At 42.7% G+C, this 17,132-nt stretch overlaps 1 protein-coding gene across 5 annotated transcripts in view; it reads right to left on the bottom strand.

The window, feature by feature from the left end:
* The window catches only part of rev3l (REV3 like, DNA directed polymerase zeta catalytic subunit), a 48,926-nt gene that overhangs the window by 27,404 nt on the left and 4,390 nt on the right, over window positions 1-17,132 (bottom strand). For all 5 annotated transcript variants that reach the window (XR_006362109.1, XR_006362110.1, XM_044048837.1 and 2 more), the window contains exons 2-3: window positions 669-858; window positions 473-547 (exon numbers count right to left, since the gene is read on the bottom strand). Coding sequence is in view for 3 of the 5 variants with exons in the window: in XM_044048837.1 (XP_043904772.1) it covers window positions 473-547; window positions 669-858 (265 nt within the window). In the remaining 2 variants the exon portion in view is untranslated. The remainder of the gene's footprint in view (window positions 1-472; window positions 548-668; window positions 859-17,132) is intronic.

The raw sequence follows: 17,132 nt of genomic DNA, 5'->3' as shown, positions 1-17,132 counted from the left end.
ACATCAGTATCGTGCCGTCCATATGCAGAATATTAATGTTCTTACACAGTGTGCATGTTTATGGTCTGTCCTGAAGTCCAGTCTACCCTTTAAAGGTCAGAACGCCATGCTGACTATTTAGAAACAACAGCATTAATCTACTTCATTTCAGAGAGTTATTTTATGCACCTTGTCCACATATTTTTTCTTTTTTGTTGCTACCCTGATTGTCTTCCTGTCACTTTTTCCTGTGTGCTTCCAGGCAAACAAACAAACACACACAGACACACACACAGACACACACAGACACACACAGACACACACAGACACACACACACACACACACACACACACACACACACACACACACACACAATCAATCAATCAATTGGTGCAACTCATTATGCAGCAATCGATTTCAGTTTAGTGAGCTGGAGTCATGCACACATTTCAGTGCTCAGTAACGTCGTGGGATGATGCGCAGTAGCCTCACCTTTTGACCATCTGAGGACTGAACAGGTAGATCTTCATAAAGTGCTTCTCTTTGGCATGGTAGCCATAAAAAGGCCTGTAAGAAAACAATCATCAGTCTTCAGAAGGATTCATCATCATTGTTATTCTGGGGATTCTCAGCAGTTTTCTGAGCTTTATCAGCTAAGTTCATTCGACAACAACGACATGTCACTTACAAGCCGGAGACCAGCACCACCTTGAAGACGTGCTGGGTGCTGGAGGCAGGGTTCCCCATCGCCACGTTGAGGGCCCTGTCAATGCTAAAGGCCACCTGCCGCAGGTAGCGCTCTGGCTGTTGCCCGTAGCCATCATATGGCACACAGACGTAAGGGAACACACCGTGGAGATGAAGACATGCCTTCTGACCTGCAACACAACAACAACAACAACAACAACAACAACATTATAATAATACCTCCGTACGTCCTGCAGCACTGACACGAGGGAGACAGATACTCAGTATCAGTCCAAATCACTGAATCTGATAAAAATCTAAAAGTCCTATTCAAATAGGTAAATGAATATCAGCAACAGCATTGTAGCCGAGTTGTGGTTGTTTTGGGGTTTTTCTCTTTACAGCAACATAACAGCAACAACTGTTGCTAACACAAAGATAGAAAGCACCCAGGACAATATGAATCAACCCACTGGCTCAAACATGTCCTGACGAGTCCTGAACAAACACCATGGATTTGACACCATTAAATGTAGTGACAGGTGTGACTGAGATGGATGGAGTGTTCGGTTTCTTCCAACACAGACGGATGAGAGAGACAAAAGCCTGTGATTCATGATGTACATGCACACAGTGTTAGAGCAGATCCATTAGCTAAATAACGACACAGAAACTAATGGGAAGTGAGGTCAGCCGGCAGAGGAGAGAGAGAGAGATACAGTACGAATAATGAGGGTGGTGTGACATCATCACGCACACAGCTGAAGAGACATCTGAGGTGAACTGTACTACAGACACCACGGCCACTCATTCACAATCTGTCATTATCAGTTTGGCCGTGTCCACAACAACAGCAAAATAACAGCATAATAACGACAAAATAACAACACAATAACAGCACAACAACAGCAAAATAACAGCATAATAACGACAAACTAACAACACAATAACAGCACAACAACAGCAAAATAACAGCATAATAACGACACAATAACCACAATAACAGCACAACGCGTCACAATAACAGCACAACAACAGCAAAATAACAGCATAATAACGACAAAATAACAACACAATAACAGCACAACAACAGCAAAATAATAGCGACAAAATAACAACACAATAACAGCACAACAACAGCAAAATAACAGCATAATAGCGACAAAATAACAACAAATAACACAACACACAATAACAGCACAACAACAGCAAAATAACAGCATAATAACGACAAAATAACAACACAATAACAGCACAACAACAGCAAAATAACAGCATAATAACGACAAAATAACAACACAATAACAGCGCAACAGCAAAATAACAGCATAATAACGACAAAATAACAAAAATAACAACACAATAACATAATAACGAAAAAATAACAACACAATAACAGCACAATAATAACGCACAATAACAGCACAACAACGGCACACTAACAGCATAATAACGGCACAATAACTGCATAATAACCGCACAACAACGGCATAATAACGACACACGGCACAATAACGGCACACTAACAGCATAATAACGGCACAACAACGTCACAATAACAGCACAACAACGTCACAATAACAGCACAACAACGGCACAATAACAGCACAATAACGGCGGCACAACAACGGCAGAACAATTTAGGAAAATTGTATTCTATTTTTAATCGTGGTATTAAACACTACGGTATATTAATCGTAACGTTTCCTCAATACCGTCAGAAAAGATTAAGCAACATACCATATACAGTAGGTAGTTCAGTGTAAAGCGAGATGACCAAGGTGTCATCGTGGATGACGGCGCACTAGCAGTAAAAAATACGAGTAACATGTTTGACCATGTGCGCCAGAGTAAAGATAAACGCACAGTAACTGGGTTAAATTACGTTCATGTTCAACTAACTTAAATTAAATGACGTTATACGTAATGTGATGCGCGTTTCATTCATTACAAATTGATTTGTGTTATTGTAATTTAAACATGAAATAAACATGTTTCATATCTGGCCACATACAAATACATACATTAGTAACACAATTAAAATCAACTTAAAAATCATCTGGTATAGATGACAATTGATGACTTAAATAATTTATATTTAAAATAGTTGTTGTTAATAATTGTTTCTATATAATAGTTTAGTGTATTTTCTACATTATTTTGTTATGTTGGCATCAAAAGATGAATAAATGAAACTTTTAGACCTATAAGTGAATTTACACTATGAATGTGTAAATTCACACAACAATCTTGATAATCATAATATCATAATTCATTCTCCGGCAATAATCTCACCAAGAAAATCATCCCTGATTGTGACTATGATTTGATTTGTGATTGTTGTCTTCATGAAAATATTCATTATGACGAAGCATCACCAATAACACATATATTCAAACGTAAGAAATTCATGATAGTAAGTCACACAATGGTCATGCCATCACAGATTAAGGGAATATGTTCAGATTAAACATTTGCGTTACTCATACTGCCACTGCAGGGCACACATTCTGCTGATGTTAGGGTTTATTTTACACAGTGTGAAAAAACTAGACCAAACAACAACAACAACAACAACAACAACAACAGCAGCAGCAGGACTGCAGTCCTTTTACAAGTGTCAGACTGACAGACCACTGAACAGGAGGAGGCAGTGTTGAGCAGGAGTTCCACTGTTGACCAGACTTGTGTGCACATGCCCAGAGACATGTCTGCACTCATAACTATCACTGTAGTGAAGACTTAGCACAGAAGCAACATGGGAGGCTTCTGTAACTCCTCCTCGACCATCAGATACTGCTGTAAGACACTGAGAGAGAACAATGCAGCCTTTTCTTCTGATGTGGTGGTGGTCTAATCGTCATTATCAATAAAAACAACACACAGAATATTGATTATCAAACTCGCTGACAATTAGTTTAGAAATTAAACTAATTTGGGGATTGAGTTTTCCAATTACCAATAAATAAAATAAATAAAATACAGGCCTGTGAGATCACCAAATTCTCACATCCAGGTCTGGTTAAGCTTGCTGTCCTCTTTAAACCTTTGGTCTATGAAACCTCACACGATGCAAGTCCAGGAGAAGCAGGACAGTTATTTTCACCTTTGAGAAGTGGGAACAATCAACTGACGACCATAGCTTTCTATCTAGAATTATAGAAGCAATAAGAAACTGTCAATGGTACTGGAGTGACAAGGTTAATGACTGCTGTGTGTGTGTGTGTGTGTGTGTGTGTGTGTGTGTGTGTGTGTGTGTGTGTGTGTGCACACTGGAAAGCCTCACAAAATCAGAAAGCCACTCCACTGGTAAGGGGCAGCGAGGAGGAGGAGGAGGAGGAGGAGGGATGGCACATGTGCGTCTGTTCCCTCCTGTGTCAACATTCTCTCTCACACACACACACAGAGACACACACACAGACACACACACACACAGTGTAAGCACATCATGAGCAGCCTATGCTCGCTTCTGTTGCAGTTGCTAAGCAACGCAGTGCAGGCAAAGCAGAAAGCAAAAGCACCTGGGAGGAGTCTGGTTTTAAGCCACCTCGTCACGCCACAGACAGACAGAGGGAGTGTGTGTGTTACAGTTTTGGGGTCTTCTTTCCAGGGGGAGGAGCATTGAAGCCATGTGCCTTCCACCCGTTGTCTGCTGACGGTAACCAGCGTTGGGCTGTGGGCTCAATGACTCAGCAGCAAAGCCTCAGTACCACTGGGTCAGTAAGGCAGTCAGCCTGAGCTGTGTTACATAAACCAGTTCAAACCTAACCAGTACAGTTGCAGTTCATCTAGTTTGGAATGGTACACTCCGATCTGACGTGTGTGGCTGGATATGTAAATCACAGCCACAAAGCTTCATTGTGCTCTCCAGCCCTTCGGTGAATGAACTGCCTTCTGCTACAGCAAAATATTTCATATTTCCTGAGCCCAGTTCTGTTCTTAATCATAGTTAATAGCAAGCATGGAGTCACTTGGCCTCACTTCCATGTGGCCAGACTTGGTTTTTGCCAGTTCAGAGCCGATGGCACTGCTGGACATTTTCCACTTCCGAAAAAACGATCTGGGCATGATCAGTCTTTCATCTGACACACTAACTTTCCTTGGCCAACCACGGCATCTGGTTCTCACCATCGCACGTTTCTTTGTGCTTCTTCCAACGAGCTTCAACAACACAGTCTGCTTTGAAATCCGAAATCTACCCTGCTGATGCATCAATGGCAACCGTTGAGTAGAACTGATGAATCTTACACCTCAGAAATCCGGAAAGCTTTTATTGCTTCACCCCACAGAGTGGGAGTCAAGTATTGTTTTTGGTTTTTGTCTGTCTGCCTGTCTGTCTGTCTGTCTGTCTGTCTGTCTGTCTGTCTGTCTGTCTGTCTGTCTGTGCTTCTGCACAAGCTTGCAGTATGAGCAACAGACGCCGACAGAGGCTCGTTAGACTTTGCGATAGGCACATGTTTATGTACGTCGCCCAAGACTTTTGACCCTGACGATTGGATTTGAACACACAACCTTCTGATCTGGAGTCAGAAGGTCTGTTACACATGTAGGTCGACAGACACTCACGTACTGTCACGGTCTAGTGTCACATCAAAGGATCAGGTGGCTTTTAAACGAGGCTCAGGTGAACACAATGAATCAATCAATGGCGATTGTAAAGCAGACATGTGAGTGGCAAACATGCACACTGAGGACCTCACATGGACAAAACTCGGACAGTCTCTGAACTTCGTCCCCGTACCCCTCCGAAATAAGCCCGTCGATGGTAGTGCCGTCCACAACAAAAAAAGTGTTGCTGGTTTGAAGGCAAAGGATGGACACATCAAATATTTAATTAACTTAGATTAGCTCACTTTGCATTTTGTAAAATATTTGATAAAATGGCAGCTCTGGTGCATTTGAACGATCCAGGAGTGATTCATCTAAATCCTTACAACTTAATAATGCACCTGCATGTTACAGGCTGTGTGCTCTCTGCTCGATGGGCCTTACATTTAATGAGCACCATGCATAGAAATGTGTTATTATTATTCAGTCAACACTTGGCCCTCAACAGGCTCACCCCAAGGTCCACTGAGTCAGGGTTTTGGAGCTAATGTAACACAGCTGGTTTGGTTTGTCCATTTGTTTCCACCTTCTGTAAGCACTCTAAAGACTTTCTAGTCGTACTGAACCTTTTGGACTAACTGAGAAATATGATGTATTAACTACCTTTGTCTTATCAGGTAACTTAACAGGGCTCCCACACTTTGGTTGACATTGAATTCAAGGACCTTCCTGGACCAATATCCTCAAATTCAACGACAGCTTAAGATGAGAGGGGCAGTTGTAAAAGCCGCTTCGCCCACGGTGTCCGCTATTGATTTACAGCATGTTTTGCATCTGGCCAAGTGATGCAGAGCCAGTCTTTGTCATTGTCTTTGGTGAGCCAGAGATCTTGTCTTGGAATATGCATTTCCCAGGCATCATTCGCTCTCTCTTGTTCTGCATGGAATCTCATGACAGTGGCCACAACACCTTTAGTTACTAATTACGACTCGGTGTTTGTTCTGTGTCGACCTAGTTTACGTACATCAAGCAATGCAGGGCATGAGACATTGCCACAAGACAATTGTGTAATTTGTTCTGTGTCGACCTAGTTTACGTACATCAAGCAATGCAGGGCATGAGACATTGCCACAAGACAATTGTGTAATTTGCTGATGATTAGTGGTTTATTATTGTCGCTTGTTTTACTTTTAAACTCCTCATCCACATTTGCTAACAGGGACATTACATTACATTACATTACATTACTTACTGGGCAGATGAAAGTGGATTTTTATGATTTTGTTTTAAATATTTCAAAGTAAAGGTAGAAGAGGGGGTCAGTGCTGTGGTCTCAGTAGAGCTCCAGGATTACAGCACTTTGGGGAAAACTCCAACATTGCTAATGGTTGCTTACCACCCTGACAGAAAGCATTACCAACAACTTAACCCTGTTTCTTAACTATGTTTGGTAAAAACAAAGCAAGTGTTGTACTGTAACATTACACCATCCTAAAAACTCCAGTGACCACTAATCATATCCTCATGTTCCTGAAGGTAAACTCATACATTCCCATAGAGCATAGAGCGTGTGTTAAGTCATGTATAGATGAGGGGCCATTTTCCTCTTATGTCAGGATGGTTATGGTTTACTAACAAAGCATCCGAGCAAACTAATTCCTTCTGAAGTAAGAAGAGCAGCAAAGGGTGCGTCTAAGCCTGAAACTGGCTCAGTTATTCTGCCTCTGCGACTGTGTCTGGGCTTAGTTAAGTGGACAAATAAGTTGGGTGGGATGAGGGCGGCCCTCCCTCCTGCTGTACAGCCAACCCGGCCCTTCCTGGCTGAATGCCTGAGCAACAAGCCAGAGGCTGAGCAGAGATGACGTCCCAGCCAGGATATTCCCATATAAACTGGCTGAATTCCTACTCTTTTCCCTGGTTATCTAATCTATACAAACACGACTTTTAAACATTTACATAGAAAGTATGTGAGGCATAATAGCATCTATCAGAGCAGAGGACGAGGTTACAATACCTCTACATGACTGGTCTGGGTTAGCTTTCATGGTACACCACCATGTGATCCCCTCTCCATGAAACTGTTGGCCTTCCTCATACAGAGAGACTCAAGTTCAAGTTCAGATCAACAGCAGTGTTAACATGACACACGACTGACCGTATTAGCACTGGGATGTGTTTTAGAAACACAAATGCTGAACTCACCTGCCCTAGTGGCTTCAGGTGCTTCACGAAGAGACACAGACCTGCTGCCACTGAGTCACAGTGGAGAAAGTTTCACGTGCAGCAAGACTTTTGCTGGGGTTAGTTTTACTGCTTAGCTTATAGACCGTGGTCGTAAAGTACAGGGAAGATATTTCCCCCAGGACACAAGCTATGAGCTGCTTCACGCTGACACTCACACTTGGTATACTGTGGTATACTGTGGTGAACTGTGGTGAACTGTGGTAAACTGTGGTATACTGTGGTAAACTGTAGTAAACTGTGGTAAACTGTGGTATACTGTGGTGTACTGTGTAATACTGTGGTATACTGGTAAACTGTATATACCGTGGTATACTGTGGTAAACTGTATATACTGTGGTATACCATGGTATACTGCGGTATACCGTGGTATACCTGTATACCTGTGGTATATTGTAGTAAACTGTGGTAAACTGTGGTATACTGTGGTATACTGTGGTAAACTGTGGTAAACTGTGGTATACTGTGGTAAACTTTATATACCGTGGTATACTGTGGTATACCGTGGTATACTGTGGTATACTGTATATACCGTGGTATACTGTGGTATAATGTGGTAAACTGTAGTAAACTGTAGTAAACTGTGCACAGATCTTACGCACAATGCGACGCGCACACATTGGAGGTATGTTCATGACGTACCCAGACCAGATCTGTTGCCACCATCTGCACTTAAAAAAAATAGCAAACCAACCTGCAATAATCACTGGGCACATGCCGCTTCCACTGCCTTTACACTAGGGATGCACGATATTTATCGGGGAATTTATTTTGGGGAAAACGACGTCATTTTTTATTGATCCGTACATTTATCTGATAAAAAAGATCCAATAAATTAATGAAATTGTGGGGATTGTTTTGACGTCATCTATCGCGCCTTACTAGCAGGTCCCAAGCCTGACCTGACCCAGGAGGAAAGACTAAAAGTTTGAACACAACAAATCTTATAGCTCACCTGAAAAGTCAGGGTGAAAGAATACGAAGCAACCACGGTAACAGTTAGCGGTGCTAAGGCTAAAACAACAACTCAGAGTGTCAATGTCCTTATTCAGGTGTTTGAAACCTTAAACACGTTTCAAGAGACAGTGAAAAGGCTAAAGCCATTAACGACATAGCGCTCGACGACCAGCCTTTTTCTATCGTTGAGAACCCGGGTGTTCGTAAGTTAATAGCACATTTGGAGCTACGTTACACACCCTCACACCGTCGCTTTGGATGTGCTCTTTCTTACTACTGCCCTCACCTAGCAAATAGAAAACACAATGTGGACATAAGACAGAGTGACAAGTGAAAAGAAAGTGTGTTAATGGTATGTATGAAATGCACAATTCCTGGGTCTTTTTTAAAAGAAATTATACATTAAAGTATAAAAATCTTCAGGAATAAACGTGAATATGTACAATAACATTAAGAACTTTTTAACTGTGTTTTAAGGTTATTTCTTTGTTACATGCCTCCCAGCATCATGTCGGCTGGAGTGGTGCTGAGGGTGATCATGTTCACATGTGATGGAAAACACAGAAGTAGAGCTGAAACAATTCATCGATGAATCGATTATTAATCGATTACTAAATTAATCGACAATAATTGTGCCATCCCTAGTTGAAGCATTTGTCCTTCCATGATGCCATTTTTAAAGAGACTAAATCCAGAGCACTTAACAAGCCTGTTCAAATGTATCAGGGGACTGTTGTTGTGTTTGTAAAACACAACAATGCAAAAAGGAAAAAGACAGTCATTGCTGCCATTCAGTGCCAGATACATACTGGTTGTGTAATCTGCTCTTGTTCTGTGCTTAATTTTGCCAGTTTTTTTTTTAGAAATCCACTGAAATTTTATACAACATTTGAAGGAAAACAGCTGTAGGATGAAGACATGGAAAGCAACTGGTCTAGAGAAAAAAAAATGACAAAAAGAAATTGGCTTTAACTACAATGTGGACAGAGAGTAGAGAAATACACACTGGTGGCAAGAAAGAGTGAAAGGAGACAAACAGAGAGAAGTGGAAACGGCTGAGAAAAGCTCTCAGAGGAAAGAGAAGAACCCTGTGAACTAGGACGCTTTATTCCCACATAACCTCAGCTGACCTCCTCCTCCTCTGAGTGGGGGGAGGAAAACTGTGCAGAAATATGGGGAATATTAACAGAGGCCATGTAGGCCAGACACAGCCCTCGGGCTGGCAGCAGCATTGGAGGACAAAGGGGGTTTACAGGTGATTTTGGACAAATCAAGTCTGTCAAAGTGAATGGACTGAAAAAGATAAGACTGTTGTGGATGTTATCCATGAGGAGCTGTGCGTGTCCGTGATAGCAATAGACCCACCGAGGCCGACAGAGGACACTTCATGGCTGTAGGGCAAATCAAGTCTCTACTGGAGCTAACGAGGACTGAACTGGTCAATCTGAGCACCTCAGGCCAACAAAGTCAACTTCCTTCAAGTGATGGAAAATGGACACTGCACAAGACGTCGCCTGTAAGCAGTGTGTACTGTGTTTACGCCAATGAAACATACTGGGACACTAGGCTTTCTAACAGCTGTGAGTGTGAGTGCGGACAGACTTAACTCATGAATTTACTAGCTGCATGATTAATGAATGATGATGAAGAGGTGCAGGGCGCTTTCTTTTCATCGCAGTGTCATGTCGTCATCTTAGAGGTAACTACTGTACGTCCATTTATTCTCATGACCTGACGCTCTCTCATTAGCCTGTGACGCTAATGATTTAGCAACTATGAGAGTTAGCACATCATCAGATCATTCAGTAACAGAACCACAGAGCCACTAAAATGTATTTATGTGTTTATTTGATATTATAAATATGTATCTATATTTGATCCTTCTATCTCTTAAGTATATTTCCTTTCTTGTTCTTCATATTTCATTCTATGTTTCTCTGGGAACCCCCTGGAACCTCTTCATAGACCCCTTGGGGTCCCTAGACCTGCTATTGATAACCATTGTTCAAACTACTACAATAGTTTCTATCAGATTGGACTGAGTAAATGTGATGATACTGTCACTCGGCTCCCAGAAGGTGTAAATCTTTGAGGCTAAAATTCTCCCTAAAGCAGTTTGAGGAGTGCTTACATTCAAATACTTTCTGATATTCATTCATATTTTCCATGTGTTAGACATTGATGGAAAGCTTAGTCACACTATCACACTTTCAGAATGTGTAATAACTCAAAATGCCCCTCAGCCCCTCCATGGCTGGGCACATATAGCAAAATATCTTAGTTGAAAAATAACAAGCGCACACACACACACACACACACACACAGAGAGTACTATTTTTAGAGAATTTCCCTCCTGTGTCCTGTATAATGGGCCTGCCCTAATACTAATCTGATTACAATAGTTCCATTCCCACTGCAGCCCAAAACACTAAGGCAGAAAGACTGATGACTGCTGGACCACGGCCTGCACAAGTAAAAGCGTGTTTGGCACAGCTGTAGGAACGTAGCAACCTGACTCTGTCAGTAAATCTATGTTCAAAACAAAACAACCTACGGGGGATTTTATGTTGTATTGAAATTTGAAAAGTGACTGACATTAATTAGTACTGACAAAACTAGTGTTTAAATCCATGTCAACATGAGACTGTACAGCAGTGACCAAAAACCCCAACAGTTGTGTAATTTAATAGTCAATGTTAGTGAGTTAGTGAGTGGAGGTTTGGCAAAACACATCAAGAACAGTTTGAGTTGATGTTTGATTGTCTAAGGGTAAAGTTAACGCCATCACTCACTGGAACAATACAGACACGTGTAACACTAAATACATTAACAACTAATAAATGATGTTACTTAGAGGCTGAAAACGGTCTTCCATGCTGTGGGAGGGGTTAGGGTTGTTCCTGTGTCATGGAGGTTGGCCCCCTCCCCCGTCTTGTCTGGTGGCCTCACATTAAACTAAGATAAAATAATAAATAATAAAATAAGTCAAAAGTCAAGTCAAATTCAAAAATCAAAACTTACAAACAAACAACAGGTCAAGTAGGACAGACTCCGTCTGTGCAGGGCAAATCTGTCTGACTCTACAAGACATCCAGTCAATCACACTGCATGTATAATAGTGTCCTTTAAGTTGAATAAGCCACATGAAGAAGAATAAGACAGTAATGACTATTTTAGAACTCAACTGCTCCATTGGTTACTTAATACGCCGTCGTATAACTCCAATGTAATACAGTCCTGCTACTGGACTGTATTACTTAATCAGTGTCTTTGTCTGTGTGCACACAAATGTGGACACACAGAGGCCTCATTAACATCTATGCTGTATGGCACAGCGTGGCTGGTTCAAAGCGCTCCCCTCCCCTCATGGAGCGATCCAAGCTTTCCTCAGCCTGCCAAATGTTTCTCTCTTTTCAGCAGCAGCAGCAGCAGCAGCAGCAGCAGCAGCAGCAGCAGCTCAGAGTGGGAAGTCCCCCCGCTCTCACTGATGTAGTGGAGAAAACAGGGCCCCCCTCATCTCCGTCTCTGAGGAGACAATAGTGCCAGAGGAGAGAGAGGGGAAGAGTGGAGGAACTGAAATGACCCGACACCACGTGCCAACACAGGTCTCACGCTTTTTTCAGACCACACAGAATACGTTACAGGAACCTGCTCTGGAAAAAGAGGAGGTGCTACCAGATGACGTGACTGTACAGACACTGGCCAACAGAGGTCCTCAGTCAGCAGGTCCCTGTCGCACACTGCACTTCACATCAAACACCACAAAATAACTTCCTATCTTCTGGTTCTGGTTCTGGTTGATACTGATGCATAATAGATATGGTCAGGACTGACCAGAACAAGAGGCATGTGTTATGTGTTATGTGATGTTATGTGTGTGTATGCTGGGGTCAAAGGTCAGTCAGGAGAATGGGAGGGGGCGGGACAATGGCCACCCCCTGCCCCAAGAGACTATGAATCTGAAAGTGTGTCCACTGGGACAACAGATCTGTGGACCCAGGCGTTGTCCAGTGTTTGATAGTCCAGATGTGCACTGATTATACTCTTATATTCCTTTCACACATGCACCAGTGTGTGTGGCCTGCCATCGGTCACTGCCACTGCTGTGGGTGATTAGAGTTTGGAGTTGTGCCTTGCTTCTTTGTTGCTCTTCACTCCCTGGACCCTGTGGACACCCAGCTGGGACATGTCTCCGTGGACAGCCAACACTGTGGTTTAAGCTAGATCGCTAGCAAACATAACTTTTTCTTAAAGGATTCTTAAAGGATTTCTTGATGTTAGTGAGTCCAGAGCTTTCACTGAACACTGACCCTATGATTGCTGCTATATTAACTCCATGTGAACAATGGTCTGAGACGTGGATGAATGACACCACTCCTGCTATCAGATGTGAGTGCCATAGAGAAAAAGGAGAAACTGCTGGTATCATTATCAGACAACTGTGAAGTTTCTCAGATATACGTAATTGTGTCAAAGACACAGTTCTTAATGGACCTGGGACTCTGTCCTTTTTACAGGACCTGGTCGTCCAAATGTTGCCGTCCTCGACTAATTACAGATTGCCTTTTATTTCTAAAATCCTTGAGAAGATCACTCACAGTCAATTATTGGCCTTTTTGGAAAAGCACAATATTGTCAACCTGGTTTTCCAATCCAGGTTTAAAATTCTGCACAGCACAGAATCAGCTCTTCTAACGATTGGTTATCTGGAGGAATGTACCAAGTGATAATGGGGGTGTTTTCACAGGTAACAGCGTGTCTTCAGAGAACACCCCTTGTTTTCACTATTTTGGATTAGCCCAACCCACAGGAGTTAGATAGATTTTTAGATATAATGTTGAGTCGTCTAATAACATCCATGTCAAAGACATCCACAGTGTGAAAAAAGTCAAATGCAAAGTTTGAAAGCAAGTGTGCGAATCACAGCTCGACTACAAATGTGGCAAATCATATAAGAACGCTAAGCTAAGTTGTCTTCATATATAAATGACATTGTAGTTCTATCTTCGGTCTCTACCTCATCTCCCTCTTGTCCTTTCACCCCAACCGGTCGAGGCAGATGCTGCACACAGAGCTTTCTTCTTCTGTTAAAACAAAGGGACTGTTTTCTCTCCACTGATGCCTAGTGTTTGCTCATTGTGTGAAGTGTTGGGTTTCTCTGCTCTCCATGTTGTCCATGCACAGTGCCTTGAGATAATGTATGTTATGATTTGGCGCTATACAAATACAAGTGAATCGAATGATTATATCGTTCACAATCTCGGCCCTGCAATATGACAACATGGAGCTCACTGTGGTCCACACTCTCTCTCACACACTGGTAAACATGTCGGCTGTGCAGGCAGCCTGTGCCAAAGGCCATGAAAAGCACTGCGGCTTATTTTTAGAAATCCTCTACTACTGTAGTCTTCCACTTGACTTGCTGGGACATGTGCTCTTGCTCAGTCCAAATTCTCATTGGTGAGACAATCATCGTGGGCACATGGGCACAAATGTGATTATTATGAACCATTTTATAATTTAGGGGGAACATGCAACACTGCAGTATTTCAGTATGATATTGTAATTTGTTTGGATACTACGTTGTGCTATTGATTATGATACAATACACTTTTTATGCTTATTTTAAGTGACAAGTTTTATTAATCTGCACAAGAAATACTTTTTCCCTGCCATTAATGAATTAGTTGAATAGAGTAGATATAATTTCAGTTAGTAGTTTTGTTAAAACAAATCGGGATCTCGATTCACAACCACACGTGATGTCATTTCTAAATGACAACCATTCTACTGCATTTTATTTCATGAGCTGCATCACACATAAACAATCCTATTTTCCTCTCAGAGTTTCTCACCCCAAACGCAGCCTCGTCGCTGCCTTCGAGTGCAATAAACATTTCAATTTGTGATTGACATTCTTGTCTTGGGTTGAATTCTCAATATCAGATTTTAAATGACAGGGACAATAGCATGGAAACACAAATCATTTTCCCCAAGCGAGCTGAGCCCATACTAAAATGTGACAAGACTGCCGGCTACTGATTGGTCAGACAGTGTCATCACTGGAAGAGTCATGAGCGTGACGTCCGGCACAAGAATCAAACCAAACACCATCGCTGTTAAAAAGACTTCAAAAACCAGAAAACACGCGTTAATCTTCTCAATAATGAACAGAGGAGTCTGGTGTACTTAGTGACAGCACTTCCAAGACCCAGTGAGCTGAATCACAACCCGTTCCACCATATTTTAGTTCAGTGACCGTGTCAGATTGAGTCTGCTGTGCTCCAGTCATGCAGGAAATACTGAACTAATCTTTTTAATTAACTGATTTAACCGATTCTAATGGTTCAGTACACTGAAAAGAAGCGCTTTGTTGGTCACTAGGTGGTGTGTGTGTGTCGTGTATAAAATGGCGAGTAGTGCCGAGCACTGCCAGAAATGTATCATGGAAAAGCGCCATCATTGATTTTCATTTAAGCTGGAGCTCAGTGTCGACACTAAAAATATTACAAACCAAGCCTTTCTTCTGACTGAACTTCTAAGAAGCCTTGACAAGAAGAAGCTGGGCCTCAATCTCTGGCCAAAAACCTCACACAATGACGAGTAATGAGGGTCTTTTTCTATTACATTACATTACATTACATTACATGTCATTTAGCAGACGCTTTTATCCAAAGCGACTTACAAAAGTGCATTTAAACATTTGGGTACAAATAAGAGCTAGAAGTAAGTAAGAGCTTCAAGTAGAACAAACTATGAAGTGCTAGTCATAAGTGCAATATATATATATATTTTTTTTTTTTTTTTTTTTTGTCGTCTTAGTCGAGGTAGAGTCGGAACAAATGTGTTTTTAGTCGGCGTCGGAAGATGTGGAGGCTTTCAGCTGTCCGGATGTCTATGGGGAGATCGTTCCACCATTTGGGAGCTAGGACAGTGAACAGTCTCGAGTTCTGCGAGTGCCTCTGTGATCCTCTCAGTGAGGGAGCAGCAAGCCGGTTTGTCGATGCAGAGCGGAGTGGGCGGGCTGGGGTGTAGGTTTTGATCATGTCCTGGATGTAGGCTGGACCGGATCCGTTTGTAGCATGGAACGCAAGCACTAGAGTCTTGAAGCGGATGCGAGCAGCTACAGGAAGCCAGTGAAGGGAGCGGAGGAGCGGTGTAGTGTGGGAGAATTTTGGTAAATTGAAGACCAGTCGAGCTGCTGCATTCTGGATGAGTTGCAGAGGTCGTATGGCGCATGCAGGAAGACCAGCCAGGAGGGAGTTGCAGTAATCCAAGCGTGAGATGACAAGAGCCTGGACCAGAACCTGTGCCGCCTTCTGGGTTAGAAGAGGCCGAATCCTTCGGATGTTGTGCAACATGTATCTGCAAGATCTAGCTGTTGCAGCAATGTTGGCAGTGAGGGAGAGATGGTCGTCAAGTGTCACACCCAGGTTCCTTGCAGTGTGAGAAGGAGTTACCACAGAGTTGTCGAGGGTGATGGTTAGATCTGTGGTGGGAGAGCCCTTTCCTGGGAGAAAAAGAAATTCAGTCTTGTCGAGATTGAGTTTCAGGTGATGGTCAGACATCCACTGAGAGATGTCAGTCAGACAAGCGGTGATCCGTTCTGCTACCTGTGTGTCGGAGCTGGGAAAAGAGAGAATGAGTTGGGTGTCATCGGCGTAGCTGTGATAGGAAAAACCATGAGAGCGAATAACCGAACCAAGAGAGTTGGTGTATAGAGAGAAGAGGAGAGGGCCCAAGACAGAACCCTGAGGGACCCCAGTAGCTAGAGGACAGGGTTCCGACACGGATCCTCTCCAGGTTACTCTGTATGTTCGGTTTTGAAGATAGGACGAGAGAAGGGTAAGTGCAGAGCCTGAGACACCTAGTTCTTGAAGGGAGGAAGTCAGGATCTGGTGGTTAACTGTGTCAAACGCTGCAGAAAGGTCCAGGAGGATGAGCACAGAGGAGAGAGAGGCAGCCCTGGCAGTGTGGAGTTGCTCAGTGACAGCAAGAAGTGCAGTTTCGGTCGAGTGACCTGCTTTAAAACCAGACTGAAGAGGATCAAGAAGGTTGTTCCGGTGAAGGTAGGAGGAGAGTTGATTAAAGATAGCGCGCTCCAGAGTTTTGGAGAGAAAAGGAAGAAGAGAGACAGGTCTGTAGTTATTTACTTCAGACGGAAGTACAACTGTCTTCCATTCTTCAGACGGAAGTACAACTGTCTTCCATTGTCTTTCCTGCAGCTATTAAATATATCACTCAATCAAATCGTCAGAAACCAAACTGGAAAATTAGGACAAAAGAATGATAATCGTGTCTCCAGACACCACATCAACAATTGCACATCTCTCTCAGTTGTAAAGTAATTCGAGGTGAATACAGCAGTTGTTAGTGGACAATAACTGAACTCGAGAAACTGAGGAAGAGACGAACAATAATCTTCAGGTTACTCATTCCTCCCTCCTTTTCTTGGCCCCCTCATTCAGGTCAATTGGTCATGCAGTTCCTTCTTCTCTGCTCTCTCACACTCACCCAACAAGCACTCGAATACACACGTCCAAGCAAAGACCTACAACAGTACGCCTCCTGTGGTCACGAGGGACTTAGGGGCCTCAAGTGTGGAGATCAATGCTTTCAAAGCTCAAAGGGTTGGAGCCTCCTCCACAGCAATCCTCAGTAATGTGGGGAAAAGTTCCCCGTTTGCTGCTCTGGAACATTGTTCTGTCTTAACCACAGA

The sequence above is a fragment of the Solea senegalensis genome, linkage group LG17 (assembly GCF_019176455.1).
Source record: "Solea senegalensis isolate Sse05_10M linkage group LG17, IFAPA_SoseM_1, whole genome shotgun sequence".
Classification (NCBI taxonomy): domain Eukaryota; kingdom Metazoa; phylum Chordata; class Actinopteri; order Pleuronectiformes; family Soleidae; genus Solea; species Solea senegalensis.
Note: the sequence above shows the minus strand (reverse complement) of the source record. Positions and strands in the feature narration are given on the sequence as shown.